This window comes from Eucyclogobius newberryi, unplaced genomic scaffold (genome assembly GCF_026437365.1).
Source record: "Eucyclogobius newberryi isolate DKJ021-1_F unplaced genomic scaffold, fEucNew1.0.hap1 SCAF_13, whole genome shotgun sequence".
Lineage (NCBI taxonomy): Eukaryota > Metazoa > Chordata > Actinopteri > Gobiiformes > Gobiidae > Eucyclogobius > Eucyclogobius newberryi.
Genome location: NW_027315757.1, coordinates 25,714,535 through 25,742,460, shown reverse-complemented (window position 1 = coordinate 25,742,460; position 27,926 = coordinate 25,714,535). Strand labels below are relative to the sequence as shown.

The window sequence follows — 27,926 nt, the reverse complement described above, 5'->3', positions numbered from 1 at the left end:
AGGACAGTGGGGCAATGGGGCCTGCAGAGGACAGCGGGGTCTGCTGAGGTCAGTGGGGCCTGCAGAGGACAGTGGGCAATGGGGCCTGCAGAGGACAGCGGGGTCTGCTGAGGTCAGTGGGGCCTGCAAAGGACAGCGGGGTCTGCAGAGGTCAGTGGGCCCTGCTGAGGTCAGCGGGGCCTGCAGCTTTGAGCCAGACGTCAGTTGCATGTGATGGAGAGAGCCGCTGAAAGCCCCGCGCGCTGCTGGCCCTTTAAGACGCACGGGAGGCGGGGGCGCGCGGGGAGCGGACGGAGCATCTTGGCTGCAGTGTTTTTGTCTCTGTCAGAGAGCGCCCCTGGCCCGAGGCGGCTGCAAGGATCTCCAGAGGACAGGTAAGGGTCGCCACTGACTTACAATTTGTCTCGTGCAAATTTGGCGCTGTTTTTGCACTTGCTTTTGTTTATTTGCGGACGATGCGCACGGCTCTGAGTGTGACTTCTTTGTAAAGCCGCGGACCAAACCCATCCGCTTTCCTCTCCTCCCTGCGCGAAGTAACGGGGCTTTTGAGCCTCAAAACACGCGGTTTTGCTTTAACTCTCATTCCTTCCTGCGCTTTGGAGTCAACGTGTTTTTGATTTTGCTCTAGTTTGTCCGAAGCGTTCAGAGGAATGTCCATCTGAGACTCGGTGCTTCGCCAGTGCGTGTCTTTTTGTTTACAGCATCCTTGGTTCAGGGGTAAAGCTGCTCATTAAACAGGCTTCACATTCACAATAGCGTTAATATAATATAATGTTGTTTTTGCACGTGGATGCGTTGGTTTGCTTTGGGCCAAGGTTTATGGAAAGAGCAGCCTATAGTTCTTCTCATTAGGTCACACTGGCCTGATTGTTTCCATTGGAGTTGTGCCTTTTCAGGGATGTTACTGTCCAGTCTGTTCATACTTTTAATGTTTTGAAAAAAATGCAAACTAACTTTTGTTCAGCCAAAGTTTGGGTGTGCAGTCTTGTTAATGTTGTTAATGTATTCCTATACTGTACTCCCATAGTCTGTGTTCTGTCTTCTGCAACAAAAAGTCTGCTGTTTGTCTGTGAAGAGGTTTCTGTTGCAATCAGATTGTTTACACATTGCACAAGAAAGCAATTTTATAATTTCATTAACAAAGAGAAAGAATGAGTGCAAGAGCTCAGGGGATAGGGTGGGTCCGCGCTTTCTGCGACTTTTCATTACTTCCAGATGTTCATCAGCTTTCCTTGTGCGTCTTGGCCACAGATTTGCCGCTGCTCTCTTCGCCTGGAGCTGGTCAGTGGTCACCGGAGGCCAATTCATATCCTGACAGGACTGTGTGTTAGGGGGTCAATGCTGAAGCTGTATTTTTAACTTTTAAAGAAAACAGAACTATTCTTGGCCATCATTTTTTAACTTGACTGATTTGTCTACACCGCTATACTCTCAGAATTTCACACGCCAAGTACAGATAACACATCAAAAGTAGCAGAAGAAAGGCCTGTATTTCAAGCCAAGTCTTAACGCTGAGAAACTTTGATGAATTCACGTCAAAGTAAAAACTAAAGACTAAAACTGGGCTTAAGTGGGCCAGACCATAACAAAAGGAATAAACCAGGACTAATAGCGAATACGTGACAACCATAACTTTGAATCAGGACAAAAAAAGGCTACAACTAGAACCAAACCAGAACAAAACTGTGATTTACTTGCACACACAACACATTAAAATTGGGATTTAACTAGGATTTAACCTGGAACTCGACATGGATAAGGCTCGGGCAGAATTAGGACTAAAAAAGGACCTAATCATGGACCTAATCAAGTCAAGATCAGAAAAAAAAAACTGGACACACAAACTGGTACCAAACAAGTTCAAGTAAGAGAGCTCACACTTGTTCACACATCACATCAAAAATGGGATTAAAATCCAGAACCAAGACTAAATCGGGACTAAAACAGGACCAAACCAGGAGTGAGAAGTGCGAGCCGTATATGGCACAGCAAAACGGCTTGTAAATACAATCAGGTCATGACAACCGCAGTGTAAACCCAGAATAAGTTACAGTACCACATTTTGAGATAACCTACTCTTAACTTAAAACTTTCGCTGCTTCGAATAACCCTGTGCGATTGTTAAGTGTCAGATAATGATCATTTTGGCAGCGGTCATTGGGGATTAAAAGTAGCCGGACTTGATGCCGTTTTGATGATGGACGGGCAGAAGTTGGCAGATTGCGGGAGAGTGTCGTCACCAGACACCGGGCTGTTACACTAGAAAACAAATCAAATCAAATCAAATCAATTTATTTTTGTAAGGCCCAAAATCACAACAACAGTTGCCTCTGAGACACAATACTCCAGTGTGAGGGCGGCTGCCGCTGTTGTGTAATGACTTTCTCACTGAATCAAATCATCTTCGAGAGGACACAACCACCTCTGGACCAGCTGCAGTGCGCTAACAGACAAACAGGACGCAGTTAAACAAGTTAGAGGTGTACAGTGTAAACTCTTCTGCTAAGGCTCCTCTTATTGATTTGCTTGCAATGTTTCACTGTGTGGCATAAAACATATCTACCTCCATGGAGGATGTTCTGCAGTACGGTTTTAACTTTGTGTTTCCATGGAATTATGCAAGGGACTTTCAACCGCCTCTGAATTACATAATGAGTCTTTAAAAAATTCATTCTTCTTCTGGTGCGTTGGGTCGCCTCTGTACAGATCTGAACTGTAACTTGGCTCGGTGGTGTCCCCTGCTTGTTTAATGTTTAATGCCATACTGTGAAACATTTCAGGCAAAGTAATTGTACAAATAGTTTTCTGTGAGGGCAAGAACAAACGAGGCGAATAAATACCGGTAATATGTAAATACAATAATTTTTTTCATGGCACTATTTTTCAACTTCCTGTTTGTTTTATTTAGCTTCATGCAGAGTCTGGCATAGCTCTTGATTTTTCATCAGATGCCCTTACGGTAGCAACTATCTTCATCCTCTAGGCAGGAGAAAGGATTACAGTCTTGTGATTTTTCAGACCTTAAACAATATATGAGATGTTAAATGTTGTTAGATACATATATTAGCATTTAAAGCAAACGTAAAGTATTGTAAAGTAAAGAAAAAGTTTATTTTCTTTTTTTTTTAAAGTGAGAACCGCTTGTAAACCGCAGCAGTGGGTATTTTGGCACTAAAGAGCTTAACTACCTTCATCGACTTTATTGGATTGTGTGCTTTTACAAGGAATAAGAACTTAAACTAAAAGAAACTGCTGAATTTGCTCTGCTTAAGCTTGCCTTTTATGCTAGTCAGAATGGCAGCCACTGAGGAAACTGTATTTACAACTGTAATTTTATAGCAGTGCATTGCATTTCACATTTGTGTGTTTAAGTCCTGAAAAAGAAACCGAAACCGAAAAAGACCCCGAAATGGAAAGAAAAGTGGTTTTCTGCGCCCTTTTGAAAATGCAATATGGAAGTATCATTACAGGTTTTATTGGATATTAGTAAATTAACAGACAGACAGTAATGCAGTCTCTACTATTAGCATGAGTCAGTTTTCCTACTGCATTTTCCAGATGTCACATTATTACAGCTGAAGACAGTGACTTCATAGATGATTGGTACCTTCCCTCAATAAATCGGCCAACATGACTACGGTACATGCCTTTGTCATTTAGGAAAACAATATAAAATCATTCTTGAGGGGAAACAAAAGCTAATAAAATGCAATCAACTGAAAAATGTAAACTTAGTAGTTAAAGGGAGCTCACTTTCAGATTTCAGAAGTGAATTTCACATTCATTTTCTCCATAAATTTTCTAAAAAAACAAAACAAAATAATAATACATGTTTGAAAGCTTGCTGGTGCTAATCAGCTGTGTAGTAATAATTAAAAACAACCATAATTGTATTTAAAAAAATCATCTGTTTCTGAAACGTTATTAAAAGATTTTGCTGATTTTTAAGATTTAATAAGATGCACTTTTTGCACTGAAAACAACCACATTATGGACATTAGTTACCGCTTGGCCTCTGTCTTGCCTTTCAATCCTTAATATTTAATTTTTTTTTTAAGTTTATGGGAAAAATGAATGGAAACTTAACTTTTAGAACCTCTGTGAGCTTTGACTGCTGAGCTTTATTGTAGTTTAACCTATATAAACAAGGAGGAGTGGCTTATGGCATGTGTTATAGTGACACGGTTGGGGTCCAATGAGATCAAAATGCCTCACATACCAGACTTGACATGGTTTCTATCCATTTACAGTCTATGGGGGTTCCTAGTAACTTGAGAACCCCCCTTTTTGCCATTGTAAAAGGTAATTTAAAGTCATAGGCCGGCTTTTCGTGTTGGTGGTAATTTGGTAATTTGCAGATGTCCAGATTTCCCCTAAGAAACCTGAGCTTCCTCTTTGGGAGAGTAAGTGCGTGTATCAGGTTAGCAGCCTATTGCAGCTGGAGACTCCTTCCTGAGGTGTTCTTGACAGCGAGGAATGTGATTTTCTCATTACAACATGTGGGCCTGGGGGTGCAGCGGGGTACAGGGGGGACTGAGGGGGAAAGAGGACCACACGCCGGGTATTAAAATGGTTTAGTGAGTCTTAATGAAATTACAGCCTAAACCTGCATTACACAGCTCTGTCACCGTCCATCATTCTGGACTGATAATGATGTTTTGGTAGTTTACCCCCATCTGCTGTCTGCAGATAAACGCTGACTGGACCAAAAGTACAGCGCAAAGCTTCAATGGACTTGAACTTCCCAAATCCAGTTTGTTTAATGGAGTAATCTTCCATATCATATTTTACCAATATCAATAAATCAAAGAAAAGATTTGGCTTTCCATGTCACTACAACTAAATCTCACCACGAAATCTAAATTGTGTCTAAAACAGGGCAAAGCCAGGTCTAAATTAGGGCTAAAACGGGGCTAAGCCATGTCTAAATTAGGGCTAAAACGGGCTAAACCAGGTCTAAATTAGGGCTAAATTAGGGCTAAGACAGGTCCGAATTGGGGCTAAGCCAGGTCCGAATTGGGGCTAAGCCAGGTCCGAATTGGGGCTAAGCCAGGTCCGAATTGGGGCTAAGCCAGGTCCGAATTGGGGCTAAGCCAGGTCCGAATTGGGGCTAAGCCAGGTCCGAATTGGGGCTAAGCCAGGTCCGAATTGGGGCTAAGCCAGGTCCGAATTGGGGCTAAGCCAGGTCCGAATTGGGGCTAAGCCAGGTCCGAATTGGGGCTAAGCCAGGTCCGAATTGGGGCTAAGCCAGGTCCGAATTGGGGCTAAACCAGGTCCGAATTGGGGCTAAACCAGGTCCGAATTGGGGCTAAACCAGGTTTTAAGTAGGAATACATCGTTGCCACAGAAATTAGGATAATAATTAAGATATTACTTAAGGAAGAGAAAAAACATGAAAAGAATATACTTTAAATGATGTAAACACTGTTCCATATACATTAACCTTAACTTATAAGAAAATAACGAAGTGTTGGGTCAGCAAAGACAATTGACTCAATCTAACTAAACTATTACAGATTATCAGAAATAATTTAAACTTGCCAGATATAAGTATCAAAAAATCACTGCAACCCAAGTTCTTTACTTATTTGCCTGATTGCTAAAAAGCAAAGTGATAATTAAAATCCTTGTCTCTCAAAACCAATATAGTAAAGACTATAACTTACCACCAGACTTCCACTAAAATAGTAAAGTATTTTATTAACTAGGTATGTTTTTACAAAGAACCCAAAACAGCTCTGTTTATATTGAACTTCTCACACCGTCTTCAGGTCCAAAACAATTAAATAAGTCAGTGCCTTGACCGTAACCTTTCTCCCAACTTCTTTTTGCAAAAACAAACAGTGGTAAGAGAAACTTTGGTCTAATGAGCAGACGATAGAGAAGTTCATTACTCCCTTTAATAGTATGTAAACAGATAGAAATCTGCATTACTCTCCTAAACTGGCTTTTGCACTTCAACACAACTTTATCTTGCCTTATAATCTCACTTGAATCAATTTAATTTGATTAGTTGTAATGTAATCTTATTGTAATCTGAAAGTATTCATCAGCGTTTGAAAGGTTTTACTCATCTTGGTGTCTTTAGGTAATCACCTGGCTTAAGTGAATTGGGAGGTAATTGGCCACTGAGAGGATGCAAAGAGATGACTTCCTGTTTCCCGCCGTGTCGGGCCACATTTTGGCCTTTTGACCCCGTTCTACCCCGGTCCAGGTTTAAGCCATCCTCAGGGCATCTTCTGGTCCATGTTGTTTTTCCCACTCCCCCTCTGCTCTGCGTCAGGCTAATCCCACCTCCCCCCCACCCCTTAAAATACACACACAGGAATTCTCCCCTAAATTACTTTTTTTCATTTTTCCGGTATGGCTCCTTACCCCTTGGACCCCACCCTCCTCGAGTTTCCTGTTAGAAGTTCAGCACAATGACCAATGGCAGATGCTTTGAGCTGTTTATTAAAGCTGGATAGCCCCTCCCTTTTAGAAATACTACAGTCGCCTGCTTAGATCATGTCCTTAAAGTTGAAAAACTGTACTTTTTACTATGGGCTGCGATCCTGCTGCCCATGACTTCACTGTCCTTAATTTTCAGCCCATATTCGGTGAAAAAGCATATTACAAAGTCCATAGTGTGTTCACATGAGATCATGAGGCTAGCTGCAGAGCTCAAGGCCCTGTCTGTCAAACGTACAGTGACGTTATACAGTAGACTGATGACACGTTGCCTTTTGTTGCTGCTACATTTCAGATTGTGCAAGATTTATTTCGCTTTTTTTTTCTTCCTATTCTTGGATTTGTTATGCGTTCAGTAGTGGCAGACTGAATTACGCCAGCTCTCAAGAAGATAAACACTCTGATGCTCTGTGCAGTTTATGTAACAAAATGTCAAATAGTCTATTGTGCTATTTTTAGGCATGTGTAACGATAACAGGCCCCTGAGGTGGAGCAGTTTGCAAAAAAAAAGAAGAAAAAATAAATGCTCTTAGAACCTTTATTTGCGCGTGTAGTGTCTAAAGAATCACTGTACATTTCACGCTGGCTACAAGAAAGAAGATGGTTGTATTAAGAGGAAGTGCATCTGGAAAAAAAAACTGATATGCATCCTACAGAACTGTATATATTGTTAATCGGGCTGGAAAAATTCAAAGGTTAATTAATACTCAAAACAATATAAGTCTTTGAGTGAATTTAGCAGTATTATAGGGTGTTTCAAACTGTACTTTTTGTGTTCGCCCTAAGCCAAAATGAAAAAGATTGTTGTATTTGCAATGGCAGACAGATTGACTTAGTATCTGACTGTGAAGAGAGAAAGGAAAAATTCTCTACTAAATTTGGTGTCGACATTTGCATGTGCTGTGAATCATACTCGAATATGAGAGAAGTCATGGTCCTCACATTTTGAGAACTTTCCACTCAAATCTCAGCTGTATTTTTAACCCCCTCTCCACCCTGTTCTTCTCCTCACGCTTTCTTTTTGCACATTCCCCCAACTCCGTTCCCCCAAACGGACTCCTCTCCGGTGCTTTCTTTGCCTTCTTCTTGTTACTCCTGAGCTCAGAGGAAGTGACTTAACTTTTTTTTTTTTTTCGAATCCTATGGGAACAAAACGCAACTCTTTTCCTGTAACCGTTTCTCCAGCCAACCTCAGCCTATTGCTTCACAGTGCAGAAACAGAACTGCAATGACACACCAGCAAAAACTCCCAAAACCCAAATGTCCTCCTATAATTGACTTGTTGACAAATTGTTGCTACTTGCGCGGCGAGCGGCGGTGACACAGAAATGAGTCACGTTTGTCAGATTAATCATGGCAGTGACGGACAGATTAAAAACGGTTCTATCACTTGTTCGTATACAGTAGTGTCCGCTGCCCTCGCTGGGGTAAATCAAGTTAAAAGCAACAGCTGCCCAAGTTAATCCGTGGGAGTTTTTAGGCATGGAGCGGCTCAGAGCTGTATGTTTTCATCTGCGCTGAGTGGGAGTCGTCGGGAGTGCGAGTTGTCTCCTGTAGAGTTTGGTGTTTGTCTGACAAAACTATTCATAATATGAAGTGGGCCCAAATATCTATTGACCTAAAGGGGACATTTAATTCATCATCCTGGTTAATGCGCCGTCCCACATCCAGTTATTTGCATTAGTTTTGATATATTTCACTCTAAAGGCCTTTCCATCCAGATGCAATGCATTTTAGTAGAATTTTTAGACTTTGAAGATGGAAATAGTGGTCTCAAGACAAAACTGGAAGTAACTGGGAGTAAGAAAGAGCAAAACTAGAAGAGTGTCTGGTCATGGGTTTCAGGCAAATGATTCCTTCCCTTTTCTTCATCAAGAGATATATCTTGATTTGCAAGATTGCACAACAGAGGAACATTGCCATAGCTTTGAAATCAATGAATAATAAGCCACACATGTTTTGTTTTTGTGTGTGTGTGTGTGTGTTTGTTTGTTTGTTTGTTTTTAACAGCCGATCCATGTTTGTGCAATACCTGAACCTCAACCAAGACATTTACAGTTGTAATTCCAATGTGTTGCAAAAATATTGGCCGTTCAAATATGTCAATACCGCCCACTCCTCCTAGAAACATTTTTACTGAAAACCATTGTTGTTTTTAAGCCCAAATATGTCCCAACAATAACATATAGCATCAAAGTGCCTTTCTTTTTAAGCACTCATCCGCAAAGGACACTATCAATTAGCACTCCGACTGTAACATCTATTGCCAGTTGTTTGTTTATTTTTGTGGCATTTCGGTCCAAACCTGGGCGCTGCTGCCGCTCTGTCCTTGGCCCGGTGCCCCTCCTTGCCTTATATTAGAACCAGCTGTGGGACTAGCCCCGAATGAATGGCTCTTTGTGATTTGGCTGACGCTCCAGTCCTGAAGGTCTGCTTCTCCCGTTTACCCCTCCACCCTCAGAGCTACTGGTATGACAGCATGGGAAACAATGCACGGACGACAACAAACACGGCTATTATGATGTAAGGAAAGGTCACTTACTGTAAAGAGGGATTTGTGACCATCCTCAAGTCTGAATTCAATTGTTAGAACTGGTATTCACTGGAGACGTAACTTCATATATTCCTTATGTATCCTTGTTTTGTTTATAATGGCATCTTTAATTCCCATTGTCTAACACATTACTATTCCTACTATGTGATTTTACTTACTGAATGAGAAAAATAATCATCAAAGTCAATGTGACAAAAACAGACAAAATAGTAATTTACATTTAGTTGCCTTTTTACTGAAGTAAAAATACTTGATTTTGCTTCCTTAATTGTCATGATTATTACGTTGTGGTTCTTATTATTATATTGTGACCCCAACAATCACAATTTTTACATTCCTACTTTCAAAAGCTACTGATGTTACTCCTCGATCAGATCCAAAACATTTGTGTCGTATTTTTGCAGGAAGGTAGATTTTTTCAAAACTAAATCGAGCGATGGTTGAACTTGTTACGTTTGAGCTGCCTTTCCAGCAACAAGAGACCAACAAACCGACATCTGCTGTTGATTTGTGTTCATTTCATCCACAGATCAGCAGAATTACAATTTACTTCACTTCAAATACCACTCCTTATTCAGGCAGCCAGACCCCCCTGACAAAATATGGAGCCGAGTGTGAGACGTATGAGAATCAGCAGACGCAGTCGTGCCGCTTATCTGTGGACAATGCACTCAGCAGTAAAAGAACAGTGACCATGAAGGGAGTGCATTATAAAGCTTATGAGAGTGGTCTGGTTTAAGGTCTTACTAGGTGATCTCTGGTGTTCCCACAAAATTAGAGGTTGTGCTTACCATGCGTTCGCCATTTGGTTTTAAAGGGTTTTAACTGATCACATGGCAGCAAAGCCCTCAGTCTTGAATTCATTAGCCATGGACTGTAAGAATGGAGTGGATTTTTTTATTTCGTTCTTGGAGTTCGAAAGGGGCTGGGTTTAGCGGGGGGTGGTGTGTCGTTCACTTGAGACATGTCAGTCCTCACCACTGGAATGTTTTCAGATGGTTTTTACATGTTACATGTTTACAGTCTGTGGGTGCACGGTTTTGTAACCTGTCATAAGTCTGTTTTTATCTCCGTGTCAACACAACGTCTCCCCTTTTAATGAACTCTGAAGGTTCTAAATCCCAGCATGCACCCTTCTCACATGTGCCATAAAGAGGATGAGAAACAGGATGGATTTACCAAAGTATAATGCCATTATTAGGCTCAAATGAATGATTCTTATGGGATTTGCAAGTTATAGAGCAGATATTTCTAACTGGTCTAATTGTAGCAGCTCATTTTGTCCTCTTATTTAGCTACAACGTTAATGCATATCCAATAAATCACTTTTAAAACTTAATTAACTGTTAACTATAATCAAAAATAATGAATAAATGACTGCCATAAACATTCTGTACTGCATTTGATGATGATCGGCTAAATACTGCATACATTTGTTTGTTTGTGTCTTTCAGGTTGTTGGACTAAAGAAGGGGAAGCAGAGAACTGGGGAGCAGTGGTCCTGTCCTGCAGCTACAGCAGCTGGTATGAAGTGGAAAAACCCTTTTTCCCAAAGCACAATCCATTAGTAAGCTTTTGCAGAGTGGCATAAGTTGGTAGATCCAGCAAGGCAGCGGAAAATTGTACGAAGATTCACTGTGTGTGGTGGGAAAACCAGTGTTTCTGACCTAAAACGCAATTATGCAGTCTAATCCTTTGTAATGGCAATAATAATAAGGTGACTCTTAGAATGGAAGCAAAGTTTGATAAACTTTGTAGCCCTGACCTCTATGTAGAGCTTGGCCTTATAAAAAGCACTTCAGGGTGGTCTGTTAAATCCAAATATAGAAACAAAATAAGGAAAGTGTACACACGCTGTGCATCAAATACAGCAAGGGAGGGGTTTTTATTTTGTTAAAGCCTATAGCCTATAGCCTTATCTATAGCCTATAAACTGTCTACTGAGCAGAGACAGATAGTACCACAGTGAAACAGTGGGATTCTTGTGACATCTTACAGGACATACCAGAAGTGTGTAATTTGTGCTGGCTGACCGGCATCATACCCCCTCCGGGCCGCGGTAGGCTTAATGGCAGGCACGCTGTTAAACTTCCGCCTGTGAGTGTGGTATGTGACTGTAGCGGGGCGGCAGCAGCGGGGTGGGTTTGGAGTGGGTGGGGTTAATTGGTGGGGGCATTTGTCCTAGATGAAACTAGTCCTAGAAAGTCACCCAAAGGAGCACACTGGGTTCTGTTCACAGCTCAAAGAGACTCTGTCTGGGCGAGGGAGGGAGGTCAACTACTCCACAGCGCCCACACTTACACACAGATGTCCCAAAGAACCACGGAGCCACTGGTGAGGAGGCACATGTGGCTTCTGCGTCGGCTTCTGTCGGCTTTTAAAGAGTGCGATGTGGGAGAAGTGTCTCGATTAGGAAAAGGTGCAGTGGTTTGAGAAAGTGGTATGAGAATCATTGATGGTGACTCTTTGACTCGCAATGGTTTTCGGGCCAGAAGCTGTTGTCATGTTTGGCAAAAGTTTAGCTGTTACGCGATCGAGGGTACTTTCCAACAACACTGCAATATGTAACTTTTCTAGTGGAGGGCCCGCTGCTTACTCGTGAGAGATGTTATTGCTTTGCCTGGAATGTAGGGCTGTAGTCGACTAAATCAATTCTTAGTCGACTGAAGGCATGACTGACCGATTAGTAGACTAAAACGAGGGCATGGCAGTATCTATATATCTGACCCAAACTGCGCACTCATTACAAGCTACTGCACTGGCATTTCTGCAAAAACAATGACTCCTGATTCACTCCCAAATCATCCCATGTGTTCTTCTTTTTACTGTTATTCCTTATAGATCCTTAAGAAATAAAAGAATTTGGTCAACTTAGACACTATCGACTGATTTATTGACTAAAGGACTACAAACCTGTTCCATAGTATGGCCTTAAACGTTTCTATCTCCATGGCGACAAGCATGTGATGCCACCAGGCCAAATTACAGGTCAGCGGCCTCATTTATAAAGTGTTTGTACGTAAAAAACTTATAAAAAGACAAATTGACATGGATGTTTGCCTAAAATGGTCCAAAAAGGTTGAGGTTTATAAAGATGAGGCAGAAGGTGATCTGAGCCATAGAGAGCTATTGAGTTTAGTCCATAATATGTACATTTTCTGTAAATAAAAATCCATTAAGTTTTATAAATGAGAGCCCGGATTAGTGCAGAAACTCCCATTTATGTATTTTTCAGCAATAAAAACTGTTTAATACCATACTGTGTACATTCCAGACAACAAAATACATTGTACCTTTAACCAATCCAATTTGGAGAATATATGCATAAATTATATCAGTGATCTCTGTCAATAGCAAAGCACGTAACATTAATAAAGCAAGAACATACATAACATAACATAACATACATTATAACTTAAAATGTATAATGATCTATTTGTTATTGACATTTGCCATGCACATTTCAACATTGTTTCCTAGAAGAGTCAGGTCTTCTGAGGTAAACTCATAATTTAGTCATATTGGCACCCCACTTATCCAGTATTTATATCATCTTTAGCTTGGTTATGTTACAAACTAGAAACACAAATGAGGCATGTTCAAGAATCAAGCGGAAATTGTCCACTGGGACGGGATGTTTGGTTGCTAAACGGCTCACTGTAATTATACCTCATCAACCGTCCCGTGTCAGCGCCGTCCCCCGCCCTCCTGGACTCTCTCACACCCCTGCCGCGCCCCTCCGCTCTCAGCTTCTCACACTTCCAGAACTGGGTCGTGCCGCTGTATAAAGCAAAGCACATCATCAGTCACACATTTCAGAGCCATGTTAAAGATAAAGCGACTCACAACTCCTCAGTTCTTCCTGATACGTGGGAAGTGTTTAAGTCTAAAATGAGCTCTCTGCATTCCTAGTACATATAAAGTACAGTTAGTATCTTCTGTTCAAACATTTATCAAGATTTAGTCTCCCCGTTCTGTAAATATAAAACTTGCAAACAAAATTGTATGGTAGTGTGATAGATGCACTTCTTCACATCTATGGGAAAGTTATTGCAGTATCTAATTCAACTTGTTCATCTTGTATTTATTCATTTTCGGTCATTTTCAGGTATTTTTGAAAACACGCATTCCTATTGTATCCTCTCCACGGATCAGACTTATAACTTGCTTGTCTCCATGGAGAGACTTGACAACATTACGGCACAGCAATTTAATGGCGAGAATGTAACAAAGGGACACAGATGGTAGAAATTGGACCAGAATTGACTCCTGAAAGTGAAAAACCATTCCAGGTCAATTTAGCCAGTGTTTCCAAGTGCCCTACTTTTCACAAGAGAGCATGCATTGACTGACCAGGGTCTGCCTCAGATCACTCTTCAGTAAGGGGTTGCAGTATTCTTTCTCACAAATACTCTTTTGTTTTAAATTAGTTTCAAATGTATTTTTTAACATGTTGTAGATTAAACATTAATTTCCCCTCTCATGCAAAGCGATGGCCTTGAAAGTTAATATTGTCCTGTATCTCGACAGCAGCTGAAGCTTGTTTGCAGCTGGGAAAGAAACAGATGTAATGATTCATTTAAAATCATTTTAAAAAGTGAAATGAGGAAATACACATTTTGCACAAGTCAAGTAAGGCATCCAAGTCAGCAATCTGTAAATCCCTCCTGATCATCAGGTGACTTTTTAAGAGCAAAACAAAGCAGAAAATGAAGAGAAACCAAGACTTCTGGGAGAGAAAGTGGGAGCAAGAAGTGAAGTTAGCGTGCGCGGATGATTCCTAATAAGGCTGAAACTGGCTGTCTCAAAGCTCCGTACTGGAATAAGCTGCCAGGAAACTTTCCTCTGTTACTCCTCTCGACTGAACGCTAAGAACAGCAACAAACACTACAGCTCTTGAGAAAATGAAGGGATGAAATTAGATAGAGGAACAGGGTGGTATAAACGATAATATTTGTCTAAATTAAACTGAGCTGCGGTGGAGATTGTATGGAATGAATGAATGTTTTCTTCTATTGTCTTTTGCAGGTGAGAGTTTGTGGACGACTCTGGGACCAGTGGCCACAAACTCAGGATGGCTGAGGTGCTGCGTATGGATCCCACTTTTCCAGGTGGGTTTTATGTCATTTTATTGAAGCAAAAATAAGACTTTACAGTGAGTACAGATTAAAGGGATTGCAGAGTACAGAGCCACTTTGTACCTAATTTGGTGATTGTCTCAGTTTACATAAATATACAAAGCTCTTTTTTCTAAAGTCTGAGCCCAAGATTAGACACAGATTTCCGTTTGTTTGAATTGATTTCCTTCCTTTTCAGGGAAACTCAACCCGCCTGCTCCCCCTTCACTTCACCGCAAGGAACAGGAGGCACCCTACTCAGTGGAGACCCCCTATGGCTATCGTCTGGACCTAGACTTCCTCAAATATGTCAATGATATTGAGAAAGGAAACACAATTAAGAAGGTGCCCATCCAGCGGCGGCCGCGGTACGGCTCGCTGCCTCGTGGCTATGGCTACGCGGGCTCATGGTGGACATCCACAGAGTCTCTGTGCTCCAACACCAGTGTAGACAGTCGGCACTCCTCATTCTCCTACTGCGCACCTGGATACCACACCACCCAGAGGAGCGGCTTCAGCGCAGCCCGCGTGGAGAAGACCCTCCAAGACGCACGCAAGAGGCTGGAGGAGGAGAAGGAGAGCCGCAGGTTCTCTAACCTGGGCAGCATGAACAGCAGTGTGTCCGGCTCCAACACCTCCATCAGCAGTGCACACAGTTTCAACAGAGCACATGGAGCAGGGGGGTCCTTCACCCCCCTGAGCTCAGGACTGTCCACCCCTGTGACCCCCACCCCAGCCCATCTGCAGCATGTGAGGGAGCAGATGGCTGCAGCCCTCCGGAAGATCAAGGAGCTGGAGGAGCAGGTCAAGACAATCCCAGTGCTGCAGGTCAAAATCTCTGTGCTACAAGAGGAGAAACGGCAGCTCAGTGTTCAGCTCAAGAGCCAGAAGTTCTTAGGTCACACTCTGAGCTTTGGCCGAGTCCGTCCCAGAGGGGAGCTCTACATCGACATCCCAGAAGAAGATGTTGGGGCTGGAGCTAAGAGTAGCAGTAAGGCGGCCGCACAGCTGTCTCCCACCTCTCCAGAAGCCTCCAAACAGGACTCAGGCTGCGAGATAGAGGACACAGTCATTGTAGGTGGGGCCCGGCCAAGTGCAAAGAGGGAAGTGCGCACCATTGGAGTAGGACCAGAGGAAGAGCAGGGTAGACAGCAGGTCGGAGTCGGGGTTCACGAGGAGGATCTGGGGCTTGTCCCAGAGACTCAGGCTTTAAAGTCCCAGGTAGGACAGCTGGAGGGACAGTTGAAGAGGACATTACAAGAGCTGCTGGCGGCACAGAGACTAGCAGAGCAGGCTCAGAGGGCCCCTATCGCAGAGCATCCCATTATGGCCACCAGCACAGGCTGGCAGGATCCACAAGGGGGCAGCCTACACACATTAGTCAGCTTCACACAGCAGCCGCAGCAGAAAGAACAGAGGACTGTGGGCATCCAGGTCTACACCCTGGAACAGCCCACTGTGGTGGAGGTGGGCACACTGCTCCGAGCTGAAACCTGCCAATCTCCATCTGCTCTACCAGAGCCAGAGGTCCAGCAGAGGCAAGCTGAAGGTCTGTATGCTCTTTTCTTTGTCCTATTTTTTTTTTTTTTAAATAAATACTATTTTTACATAGTTTTGTGTAGTAGTTTTGTTCAATTTTTGATGTACGTTTGTGTTGTACGGTCAGAATTAACTTGCTCCTACTGTGTTTTCAGATGGTCCCGTTGAGTTGCCTCTGGCTGTCAGTTCAGTCCAGGTACGAGACGTGTTGAAGAGTGAGCTTTCCACTTCAGTGCCCGTGGCTCTTCCGGTCATCACTGTTGGTGCCGCAGTGAATCAGAGCACCACAGTCAACATAAAAGAACGTGAGGTCCAAGTGATTTCCACTGCAGAAGTTCAGTCAGAAGAGAATTCATCTAAGATAGGTAATGCATCATGGCTTCATCTCTTTTTACACGTATTAAAAAAGCTATACATTTTTCTCAATCTGACTGAATATTTTTCCAGATTTGTCTCCTAATTCCTCTCTGAGGTCGATAATGAAAAGGAAAGCTGAGGTCAAACCAGATTCTCCTTTCAAGAAAAACCTACAGTTCATTGGAGTAAATGGAGGGTAGGTAAATGTCATACTGTACAAGTAGATTAATGAATATATGTCAGTGTTTTCTTACACTGTGGTTTTCTCTCAGTTATGAATCTACGTCATCAGAAGACAGCAGTAGTGAGAGCTCGGAAGAGGAGAGCGACTCCAGTGAATATCATGAAGTAAGAGAAAAACTACCAGAGTCCACAATCCCACACCAGCAGATAATGCAGACAGTAGAGCAGGAGAACAACAGTGTACCTCAACAACCAGCCTCAGACTTACCAGCCACCAGCCCGGAGGAGCAAACGCCCAGCCAGTCTCCTAATGTGGACGCAAACCTGCATGAAGAAGTCGTCCCTTCACCAGCACCTGAGGCCATAGAAGGGGCAAGCGAACCACTGCCACCTCCTCCGGATCCGAGCACACTTATTTCTGCCTCTGAGGATGTTTTCAGCCAATCGGAACCAGCGCAACAAGCCATACAAGAAATAACCACTACATCAACAACGACCACTGTATCTCAACAAGTATCTATAAGCACACTATGTCCAGAACAGCCGTGTGTTACTGAAGTCACGCAGCAATTAACTGTCCATTCAGAAACGGCCGTACTTTCTGACCAATCTGAAAGCCATTCTAGTCGCCCAGAAGGAGCTACAAGCAAGCTCACTACGCCACCAGCTAAACCTCCCAGGTACACAGCAAATATAAACTACACTTCGTAATAACTGCACTTGTATTAGCCTTAACAATGCAGGAAAAATACTTAATTCACCATGAACAAATACTTCTTAATTAATACGGTCACTCCTCCTCAAGCCTGAATCATTCTATTTTTTCAGCATGAATTAAGTCTTACATCATGAGTTATAAAGGTTATTTAATGTGTAGTTACTATAAAGTGTTGCCAATCTTTTTTTATATTTATGTATGGAATAATAAGTTTCAATAAATTTTCATTCCATTAATGGTGCAATAAGTCATATTTCTGGTGGAAGGTCCCCCATGGACATGCTGTTTCTTGGCATTTATTCAATTACGAGTGTTTTCATTGGACAAAAATAATGTGAAAAACATGCATTATTATTGTGAGCGCTTTGCCAACGATCTGAAATGTACCTTGGCCTGCTTGTCCCCATGGATATAGATAAGTTAAATTCTGTACATCATTGAGACAAGCATGCGGTAGAAGAAAAAATACATAGTGCACCTTTAAGTTAAGATAAGATATTCCTTTATTGTCAACACATGGGAAAATTTCATTGTTGCAACGCAGGTAGATACAGAGGAAAAGGACAGATAACTTATAGGAAGTTTAAAAAACACTCTTAATAGAAGAACTCTTATAAACAAAACTCTTATAAACAAAAACTCCTATAGACAAAACCTCTCATTTCCTAATAAGGAATGGAGGGGAAAAATACAGATAAAATAAAATAAAAACAGCTAACGTAAGACAAAATAATACTAATAATAATGGTAAAATAAACACTCGATTTTCATCAGTTATTTGTACATGAATGTGACATTATTGCGTGTGAGTACGACAGTAATTGCACATGAATATTTACGCACCGGTCATATAATTGATGAGTATTTGAAAACACTTGACACATCGTTTCCTGTATCTTTTATCAGGCTGGAGTTGAGCAACAGCCTCTTGTCAGCGTTGCATTCCTTGCAGAAAGCCCTGGGGGAACCGAATGCTTTCAGCCAACAAGAAGCGGTACGTACTTGATTTGAAATGTCTTTGTACGTGGCGTTTATGGGCGGTGAAGTAAAGTCTTGTCATTGTGTTTTGATTCAGCGATCAGCTTACACCGTGGTGCTACAGGAGTGGCTGCGCGTGTCCTGTCACAAAGCTGCGGACCCGCTCTCGGTCAAAGGATACATGAACACCTTCGCCTCGATGTCCCCTCAGCTGCTGGAGTTTGTCATCAACATGGCCGACGGCAACGGGAACACGGCGCTCCACTACACTGTCTCTCACTCCAACTTCCCCATCGTCAAACTACTGCTCGACACAGGTCACTTTTGCTTTCTGCATCGACACGTTAACGCTATTTTCATATATACAGTACTGTACGATCTGAGATTTTCTAAGGAATTGCATATGTGTAGATATATTTTAGACATCAATGTAATTCTTAAGAGAAATGGGTTGTTGTTGTTGTTGTTGTTGTTGTTGTTGTTGTTGTGTTACATATAATGGCGGTTGTTGACTAACTGAAAAGGTGCATTTACCGCCGCCTACTGTAGTCGTACGTCTTCAAAGTATGTGTTTTATCATTTAAAAAAAAGGAAAGAGAGAGAGAAAGAAATGGCTAATCTTTTTTAACAACACCTTTTTATAACCTTAATAAAGCATGAACAAAGACTTAATGAATAATCAACAAATAGTTGTATTAAGAAGGATTCAGGCAGTAATTAATTATTACCCTAAATCTTAACCCTAACCCCTTGATTAAGTAGTTACTGGATAATGAAACAATTGTTCATTATGAATTAAGGCTTTGTTCATGCTTTATTAGGGCTTATTAAAGTGTGGTTATTATGAAGTGATGCCACAAAATGTTACAGGTCTGAATAATCTAAAACATCTTTAACACCTTGCGTACACTGACTCCAGTGTGGGTGCGGTTCGGGACTCGTGTGGGACACCTGCAGATGCCTGTTACGCCAACTCCAATCCACTGCGGTTCATTTTTGGACAAACGCCACGCAGATTTATTCGGTTTCGCTCAAGAACACTTCTAATGACCTAGAAGCTGCACCAGACCGCTGGTCACCCAAAGGTGGATGGTTTAATTGTAGTCCAAATTAAGGGTGCGTTCACACGTTTCTTGCAAATTCTAAAATTGGTCCAAATTTGAATCTGATTTGGTCCTGTTCTTGTCCTCGTTTTGTCTAGTACAGGTTAAGGTCCTGTTGTCCCAATATTTTATGGTGGCCAGAGAGGCTGCCATATTTCTGCAGGGCAGCTGTGGCTACAATAATAACATGCCACCATCATCTGTGGGCAGTAAAGGAATAATGCACTGTGAATATTTTCAAAAACGCCATACACATTTTAATTATCATCTTTCATTTTTATCTCTTTCACAACAACTTCTTTAGTATCATATTATTGTAACTACATTTTAGTATTCCTTCTAACTCTGCTTTTACTTTGTGTTTCCTTTTGTTTACTGCGCTCATTCTTCATTACATTGCTGTTACTGTGCAGTTGTCTGCCTCACTGATTGGCCTGGTTTACTCGACAGGTTTGTGCAATGCTGACAAGCAGAACAAGGCGGGCTACACGGCCATCATGCTCACGGCTCTGGCTGCGTTCCACTCTGACACTGACCTCCAGACTGTGCTGCAGCTGCTGCGCACCGGGGACGTCAACGCAAAGGCCAGCCAGGTGCGCCCCCTGCTGCTGCTTTGTGTTACTGCAGATGTGAATGAAGAAACTATTAAAACTGTAAAACAAATCAAACTGTGTAAACTAACAGTTCACAGGGTACCACTTTATTAAAAAATACTCCTTAATTTGCCTTAATTAACCATGCACTAACAAACTTAATTCATTATGAACAAATAGTTTATTAAGAATGATTCAGGTTTGTGAAGGGGTTTGGTTATGATTTAGGGTTAGGGTGGTAATTAATTAATAAATATAAAATATATATATATATATATATATATATATATATATATATATATATATATATATATATATATATATATATATATATATATATATATATATATATATATATATATATATATATATATATATATATATATATATATATATATATATATATATATATATATATATATATATATATATATATATATATATATATATATATATATATATATATATATATATATAACCTGTATCCTTAATGTTAGGGGGCTTGCATCTCCACATTCTTACTTGGCCTGAAAGCCTCTGTCAGTTCGTTTCCAGGGAAATATTTTTCTTTGGTTAAAATATTCAATAGTTTGCCTCATAATGTATAATCTCTATGAAGAATGTTTTGTAGTATGGTTCTAACTTTCTATTTCCCCCTCCCAAAAGTTACCGTGTATTACAATCTCTTAGTTCCACCCTATATGTCAAAACCTGTTGCGCTAAATGTTGATTGTATTTGTCCGCAGGCTGGTCAGACGGCTCTGATGCTTGCGGTCAGCCACGGTCGCGGGGACATGGTGCGGGCGCTGCTCTCCTGTGGCGCTCAGGTGAATATCCGAGATGACGATGGTTCCACGGCTCTGATGTGTGCCTGCGAACACGGCCACGTTGACATCGTGCGGCAGCTTCTGTCTGTGCCGGGCTGCGACGCCACTCTCACCGACAATGTGAGTTTGGCCCTATTGAACACATTTCCCTGTGTAATGAAGTCAGACAAACTCACCATGGTTCACTTTGACAGGATGGCAGCACTGCTCTGTCCATCGCCTTGGAGGCCAGTCAAAACGACATTGCAGTGCTTCTGTATGCGCACCTCAACTTTGCAAAGCCTCCTTCTCCTGTAAGTGGTAACACAAACATTTTCAAGAAGGCAGAATGTAAAGAGATGTTTGCTCCTTTACTGTTCTAGATTTATTTTAGCTCAATTTGGTCCAACTGTATAAGCATGCATAAGGCGTGCTTTAATGTCAAGGTTTGAAGTTTGGTTCTGACAGCACTTTAGTTGTATCCACAATCATTTCAAAACAACAGTCAATGCATGAAAATTAAGATAAGATAATCCTTTATTGTCCTCACATGGGGAAATTTCATTGTTGCAACGCAGGTAGATACAGAGGAAAAGAACAGATAACATAGGAAGTTTAGAAAACACTCTCAATAGAAGAACTCCTATAGACAAAACCTCCCATTTCCCAACAAGGGATGGAGGGGAAAAAATATATAAAGATAATAAAAACAAAATATTAAAAAATAATAATAAATAATAAAGAAATAAATAAAATAAAAAACAGCTAGCGTAAGACAAGATAATACTAATAATAATAATAATGGAAAAATAAACACTCATTGAAATTGAGCAATCAACTAAAAATTAAACACATTATGGATGCATAATATTGTCTTATTATCCCTGATAACTATGTTCTAATATTAATTAAATTAAACATAGAAGAAGTTTGACTAAGGAAATACACAGCGAATCTGCCTTAAGATTGTGGTCAAACAGTAGATTGTAACTGCTGATTGTAACTGCTTATCTCTTCACTACTTGCAGGTTTCTCCAAAGTCTCCTCTTCTGGGCTCTTCTCCTCCTTCGAGTGACTTAAAGTAAACCGCCTGGCCTCTCTCCATTCTCCACTGACTCCTCATAATTGTCTGTTTGTTATCTTCGTAACATGAAGCTATGAGTTTTTACCCTGTGTAAGTTATGCACATAAATATACCAGCTTCACTTTATGTTTTAAGATAGTGTGCTGCGCTTCTGTCCGAAGTCCATAATATTATTTCTGGAAATGTTACTTTGCAATAACAATGTTGTTTCTAGCACTGTTTAAACAGCACTTAAAGCCAAACTCGTTTACTGAAGGAAATTGTTTCTTCCAAACAAAAACATTATTTACAATACATTATTACATATGTGACGCATATTTTTAAGAGTAGCATTACTTTATGTTTGAGCGTCGTCTGTCAAATTTGCAGAAACATCAGTAAGTGGCCTTGCATCAAATATCTTGGTGCTGCAACAGAAAAACGTCAGTTCAATACTAAAGCCAATTTTAAATTAGATTAAAGCTAGATTCATTTACCCAAGATTATTTTTATATTATTTTTAATTGCAATTTCAAAGATACAGTGAACGCAGTACTTTTTTACAGCTAGACTTTTTAATAAAGAGTATGTACTCTTTAAAGCCCAATATGATTTAAACCTCCAGCCTTTTTGACACTTTGACAAAGTTATGAAAACATGGTACTTTGCAATTTTATACATGATGGTATTTTCAATTATGTCTCTGGAAGGATGTATTGTTTGTAAGATTTTGTATGTTAAGAGTTTTTAGAATGTAAAAGAAAGATTGACAAATACAAAATATACTGGAAAGATTTGGCAGGGATTCAGAAAGTCTCGCAACAGGATTTGTAAGATATAAAATGGAGCAATAATATATGCCTATGTTTAGAGTCAATTTTTTTTGAAGTGATGTGCAAAGGCTATTGATGGAATAGAAATTTTTATTCTTTAAAAAAAAAAATAAACTGTTCACAATTTTCTTATCCTCTGGTTTTTTGAAATTTTTAATTTTTTAATTTAAATATCTTTTTTACATTTATAATTTTCAGAAATGTAATCGCACAGGGGCTCTAGTTTGTGAAGGTTTATGTAGGATTTATGTTTGTCAATGTTCCAATTTGTGCATTTTGGATAATAAACACTATAAACTAAGCTTTTAAATGTTGAGCATATTGTTTCTTGTGTGTATTGTAAACCCTACTAGAGTGAGCTTGGCTGTAAGTATTTTGTAAAACAGAACACAATAAATATAGGCACAAATGGCTTGGATTATAAGTAAACCTATGTTCAAATCTATTTGTTTTTAAAACCTCAGCCTACTTACTTGGAATATCATACAACTTTAAAATAGATATAAATTGTCTAAAATGAGTCAAATGCCGAAACATCTTTTTGCTGCATTTCATGGCAGTTGTCAAAATAAAAGTACTGTAAACATAACATACTAATTAAAACGAGGATTTCCTAAACTACACAAGCAGGTGACTTTGCAAGTTTGTTAGACCCTCTGACATCACATCTGGAGTGTGTGCATGCGGCTGACAAACGGGGCTTATCTTTAAAGGTGGTCCACCCAAACAATGTTTTTGATAAGGATTGTGCCTTTGTTATGGAAATAGGACATTAGTATATATTTTGAATTGCACTATATGTTAGTATTTTACTAAATATTCAATTCAATTTTATTGTTTGATTTTCAAGTCAATTATCAATCCAAAAGCTAAATACATTTTATAAGGCAACTAATTGCTTCCCAGTTTGGTTGTGTTTGGAGTAAATGTTTAAATCAGTCGCAGTGCTTGTCAGATATAAATAGGACCTAGGAAGACTGACTTTCTGCTGATTGGATCCATGTAACTAAACAAATAAACAAATGCTACTCTTTTTTTTATCTTTATCTAAAACATGTATCACTTGAAATGACCTGGACTGCATCTCATTGTTGCATTGACATCACGTGATGAGGCGTCCTGAAGATGGGTGTGTCTCATTGAGAGTATAAAAGCCAGTGTCTCCAGTAACAACAGCAGCAGCATCTCAACTGTCAAACTGTCAAGATGACGAGCCTTACCCCAAAAGACAAAGAAACGATGAGGACCTTCTGGAAGATGGCCTCATCTTACAGTGAGGACATCGGCAGGGAGGCTCTGAACAGGTAAATATCAAAAGGGTCTGAATACTATGTAATATTACCCGAACTGAACAATACTTGACAGAAGCTAACAAAGGCTGGTGTGTTTTCAGGCTGATTGTGGTGTACCCACAAACCAAAATCTACTTTTCTCACTGGAACGATGTCACCCCTGGGTCTCCCCATATCGTCAAACACGGCATTATCATTATGAATGCTGTTTCTAAAGCAGTGACCCAAATGGATGACTTAAAAGGAGAACTTTTGAGCCTTAGTGAGCTGCACGCCTTCACTCTGCGTGTGGACCCTGCTAACTTCAAGGTAAACTTCTTTCTTTTTCAGTTGAACTGTAGGACCGTGTTGTTGTTGTTGTTGTTGTTGTTGTTGTTATTATTATTATTGTTTTTTTTATTGCATTGTCCATTTGTGCAGCTCCTGGCCCACTGCACCATGGTGGTTCTTGGCATTAGGTTCCCTGAGGAATTCACTCCTGAGGTCCACATGGCTTTTGACAAGTTCATGGCTGCACTGGCCCTGGCTCTGTCTGAGAAGTACAGATAAAATAGCAGCTAAAATCAACTGCTAAAATAAAGCAAAGAAATTGAAGCAAACAAACAGTTTTCTTGTATTTGTTCTTTACTTTCTTACTCTTGAATTCCTCATATTTGATTTTATGGTTCGTAGTATTTTATGTACATATGGTGATCAAACAACTATATGAATATATCATACCAAGCAGTTTAGAAAGTTATGTAAACCTTAGTTACTGCAGGGGGCTTCCAAAGATTGTCCAAGCTTTAAGTAAATATACTAGTAAAAGAGTAAAAAGGATATCCATTTAAAAAAAAAAATACAGATCATATTCTATTATGAGGATTTTCTGATTTTGGATCAGTAGTGAAGTGTTTTCACAACTAGGAGTTCAGGGACCTGCGTACACTCACCAGGGGGTCTTGGAATTATTTCTGATTGAAAAGCAAGGTAAAACTGAATAGTATTTGAATATAAAATGTTCTGTGTAGTGCATTTTTAAAAATCAATATACCCAAAACAAGAACATAATTACTATTACAATATAGTTATAATTGGCAATTTACTAATTGTTGTATTTATAAATGCTAAAAGAAACAGTGGTACATGATTCAGGGTGCGTGGTGAGGCAACACTTTAGGGGGACATAACAGGTTGGGAACCTCTGCAGTGGTGTATTCATGGGTTTGATCTTTCTGTTTAAATGTGCTTTTTTGAGGACTTTAGCCAAGTTAAAAGATATATTATTTTGTTTTTTAATTTTAATTACTTTGGCAACGGAAACTCTAAAACCCTTGGAATCAAGGCTGCTAATCTGCACACATTGGCAGGGTGTCTGAAGTGTCTTGCCAAGGGCACAACATCTGCACTAAGCCACTGCTACTACACTCAAACCAATAAACCTTTTACATTATACAGTTTACTTGAAATGATACAGTATAATATAGGTCGCATATGTGAACAGGTCAGCACCACTGACAGGGACAGTTGCCTTGTGTTGGTCATTTGAGACATAAGAGAAGGCGCAATAAAAAATATGCTCTCACAATTTACAGCATATGTTAATATGTTAGCCCCCTGTACAGAAGTATATATATATATATATATATATATATATATATATATATATATATATATATATATATATATATATATATATATATATATATATATATATCTGCCTTTGCTGAGGTTACACCCATAAGCAGGATAGTATAGATAAGTGCAAAAGGATTATGTTGGCAACAAGTCAGAGAAAAGATTATCTTGAACTAGTTCCAGCTGATACGTATGGTGCTGTTTATAGCACAAGAGTAGTAGTAATAGTGAATTGGCAATAGCTTGTTTTTAAAATATTTGTGTTTAATGCAACTTTCTGCTGAATGTTTTTTTAAACATACAAATAAAAATATCTCAAAATAAACAATTATTTGACCAAACTCCTACAAACTAAAATAATCGTAACTAAAGATGTTTCAAAATGTCTATTGAAAGTTTAGACCACAATCGACATTATACAAACGCATTGTTCCAGCTCCTAAAATGGCTGACACAAGAACTAAAATTGATCTTGAAGCCTTTGGAGTACAAACAATTGGCTGGACTCTTTGCGAAGTTGAGACTTTATCATTTTGGCTTTTGTTGCGGAGTTTACTCCTTATTATAAGTGGAAACAAAGTCTGCACAGAGGAAAAGCATATTTCAAATCCTGCCTAGATATTCTTTGGTAAATATATGAAGGAGTAAAGCTGCTGTAAGGAGGTCTGGACTGACAGAGAGTTGAGCATTTGTTGGGTTTTCCTTTCTCAAAGCTGAAGCAATGATATCTAGGGTTATTTAGCAGAATGCCTTATTTCGTTTTTTTTTAAGAAATGTTAATTTGGCTGAAAATATCATCATCAATAAATAATTATCATATGGTGGACAAACTGGAATAAATGCAGAAAATGTCAACTGGGTCTGGACCATGGATCTATTATATTGATCAGGACTGAACCACCAGACTTTTAAGTTAAGATACTATTTTGTGGGCCCCTTTGTTGCTCCCACAGTTCTTATCTTCCTTTAGACAGACCTGAGCTCCTAGAACTTGGGTGTATCCAGTCTGTCTTACATAAAGGCCCCCACTGTTGCGCTAATAACACAAGCTCTGACATTCCACAATGACGAGCCTCTCAGAAAAGGACATCACCAGAGTCCGGGAGTTCTGGGACAAATGCCGACTAGAAACAGAGGTCATCGGCAGAGATGCTTTGGCCAGGTAATTACTACCAAAACTGACAATAATAGAAAATATGGTATGTATGCCTATTGCTGTGTATGTCAGTGGTGTAGGATGACTAACTGATTGCTTGGTGTTTTAGGTTGATTATGGTGTACCCTCAGACCAAGATTTACTTCTCTCACTGGAAAGACGTCAGCCCCAATTCCACCAATATTGCCAAGCATGGCATCACTATTATGAAAGCAGTAAGTGACGCTGTGGGGATGATTGACGACTTGAAGGGTGGACTTTTGAGTCTTAGTGAGCTGCACGCTTTCACTCTCCGTGTAGATCCTGCAAACTTCAAGGTAAACATCCCTATCTTACCAAATGACGGACACATAACATAAACCTTTGTCACATACTTATTTGTCTTTGACAGATCTTCTCCCACTGCATTATGGTGGTTTTGGCCATGCTCTTCCCGGAGGATTTTACCCCTGAGGTCCACAAGTCCTTTGACAAATTTATGGCCTTGTTGTCTCTGGCTCTGGCAGAGAAGTACAGATAAACTTTAACAGAAGAGAACAACACATTTTAATCAAGTTCTCAATAAATTAATGAATGCAAAAATACAGTTTTAAAGTCTGTTTTTTTTTTCAAATAACAAAACACACAGGTTAAGCATTGCTGCACTGGGTTGTACTCTACTATAATCAGCTGGTGGAAAGTAATTTTTACAAAAGTGAAAATACAGCTTTTAGGTAGGTAGTGTAAAGTATCTGTGAAGTTTACTTTGAAAGCAGTGTCTGTGGCTTACATTGAGCACTTTTTCCCCCGTGTAAGCTTACTTGAAATTGTATATCTGGTGGTTTGAGTACTGCTGAAATGGCAAGGGGTATTTTTGAGCAAAGTTACAAGTGTTGAATTCACTTTAAGCAAACCAAATATATATATGTAGGTGAATATAATGACTTACTACTATTTCACTAGTTTTGTTTTTGGGATTTTTAATTTCTTCTCTAACTTTTTCTGTTGACAACTTATAAATAGCTAAATTCAGTTGTCCAGTTTAGTCAGCTTAGCATAAATAAACAACAACTTTTAATTCATTTTTGTCAAAAATATGCGTGAAAAAGACATCACAATATTCTAGAATCCTATAGTTTAACATTGAGTTAAGGATAATGGTGGAATTCACTGTGAAACTGTCGGATTGCAAATGTGTTGACCTGGTTTATGGTTCAACTATAAGATATTCCTTTATTGTTTAATATCTGTCATTATTGGGCCTGTCCACATGCAACAACAACTGACACAAATTTCACCCTCGTCTCTGTCAACATTAATACAAAGTCAAATCATTTAACAATAGCCTCAGAAAGTGGTGCCATTATTCAACCATAAGATGTGATTGTTTTTTAAACCATAAGATTATTGCAGGTTTGTGAAGCCAATCCCAAACAAATAATACGGTTCATTCACATTTATGGATTTCTAGTTTGGATATTTCTTTCAAAAACAGTAAATAAGTTATCTTTATTTTTTATTTTTATTAGTTTGTTACAATCAAATTATTACAGACATTAAAAATAACATTACAATTAAAAGTAATATG

At 39.8% G+C, this 27,926-nt stretch overlaps 3 protein-coding genes across 5 annotated transcripts; all 3 read left to right on the top strand.

Annotated features, from left to right (window-relative positions):
• The first annotated feature begins 223 nt into the window (after positions 1-223).
• On the top strand, positions 224-22,593 carry kank2 (KN motif and ankyrin repeat domains 2). 3 transcript variants are annotated; one of them, XM_072443071.1, is made up of 13 exons: positions 224-374; positions 10,459-10,528; positions 14,033-14,115; positions 14,321-15,670; positions 15,816-16,025; positions 16,108-16,213; positions 16,290-16,880; positions 17,825-17,912; positions 17,994-18,213; positions 19,450-19,592; positions 20,339-20,539; positions 20,614-20,712; positions 21,427-22,593. In XM_072443071.1, the coding sequence occupies exons 3-13, from the start codon at positions 14,079-14,081 to the stop codon at positions 21,481-21,483; spliced, it is 3,102 nt and encodes a 1,033-aa protein (XP_072299172.1). In that variant the 5' UTR covers positions 224-374; positions 10,459-10,528; positions 14,033-14,078; the 3' UTR covers positions 21,484-22,593. The 3 variants fall into 3 exon arrangements, with proteins under 3 accessions (XP_072299172.1, XP_072299173.1, XP_072299174.1); XM_072443072.1 differs by lacking the exon at positions 10,459-10,528 and having other exon boundaries at positions 352-374; XM_072443073.1 differs by lacking the exons at positions 224-374; positions 10,459-10,528 and adding an exon at positions 11,316-11,338.
• An 845-nt stretch (positions 22,594-23,438) lies between these two features.
• Positions 23,439-24,175, top strand: LOC140358311 (hemoglobin subunit alpha-1-like). Its single transcript, XM_072443069.1, has 3 exons — positions 23,439-23,598; positions 23,688-23,895; positions 24,007-24,175. The coding sequence occupies exons 1-3, from the start codon at positions 23,501-23,503 to the stop codon at positions 24,133-24,135; spliced, it is 435 nt and encodes a 144-aa protein (XP_072299170.1). The 5' UTR covers positions 23,439-23,500; the 3' UTR covers positions 24,136-24,175.
• Positions 24,176-26,243: 2,068 nt separating this feature from the next.
• Positions 26,244-26,945, top strand: LOC140358310 (hemoglobin embryonic subunit alpha-like). The gene is made up of 3 exons (XM_072443068.1): positions 26,244-26,365; positions 26,469-26,676; positions 26,751-26,945. Exons 1-3 carry the CDS (start codon positions 26,268-26,270, stop codon positions 26,877-26,879), a joined length of 435 nt encoding a protein of 144 aa, XP_072299169.1. The 5' UTR covers positions 26,244-26,267; the 3' UTR covers positions 26,880-26,945.
• The last annotated feature ends 981 nt before the right edge of the window (positions 26,946-27,926 follow it).

What these genes read in the sequence shown, in the direction of transcription:
- kank2 (XM_072443071.1), top strand. Translation starts at nt 14,079, where the DNA reads ATGGCTGAGGTGCTGCGTATGGATCCCACTTTTCCAG. An exon ending in CCAGCAGAGGCAAGCTGAAG is followed by an intron (nt 15,671 to 15,815) that starts GTCTGTATGCTC and finishes CTGTGTTTTCAG; the next exon opens with ATGGTCCCGTTGAGTTGCCT. An exon ending in CCACCAGCTAAACCTCCCAG is followed by an intron (nt 16,881 to 17,824) that starts GTACACAGCAAA and finishes ATCTTTTATCAG; the next exon opens with GCTGGAGTTGAGCAACAGCC.
- LOC140358311 (XM_072443069.1), top strand. Translation starts at nt 23,501, where the DNA reads ATGACGAGCCTTACCCCAAAAGACAAAGAAACGATGAGGACCTTCTGG. An exon ending in GGCAGGGAGGCTCTGAACAG is followed by an intron (nt 23,599 to 23,687) that starts GTAAATATCAAA and finishes GTGTGTTTTCAG; the next exon opens with GCTGATTGTGGTGTACCCAC. An exon ending in TGGACCCTGCTAACTTCAAG is followed by an intron (nt 23,896 to 24,006) that starts GTAAACTTCTTT and finishes CCATTTGTGCAG; the next exon opens with CTCCTGGCCCACTGCACCAT.
- LOC140358310 (XM_072443068.1), top strand. Translation starts at nt 26,268, where the DNA reads ATGACGAGCCTCTCAGAAAAGGACATCACCAGAGTCCGGGAGTTCTGG. An exon ending in GGCAGAGATGCTTTGGCCAG is followed by an intron (nt 26,366 to 26,468) that starts GTAATTACTACC and finishes TTGGTGTTTTAG; the next exon opens with GTTGATTATGGTGTACCCTC. An exon ending in TAGATCCTGCAAACTTCAAG is followed by an intron (nt 26,677 to 26,750) that starts GTAAACATCCCT and finishes TGTCTTTGACAG; the next exon opens with ATCTTCTCCCACTGCATTAT.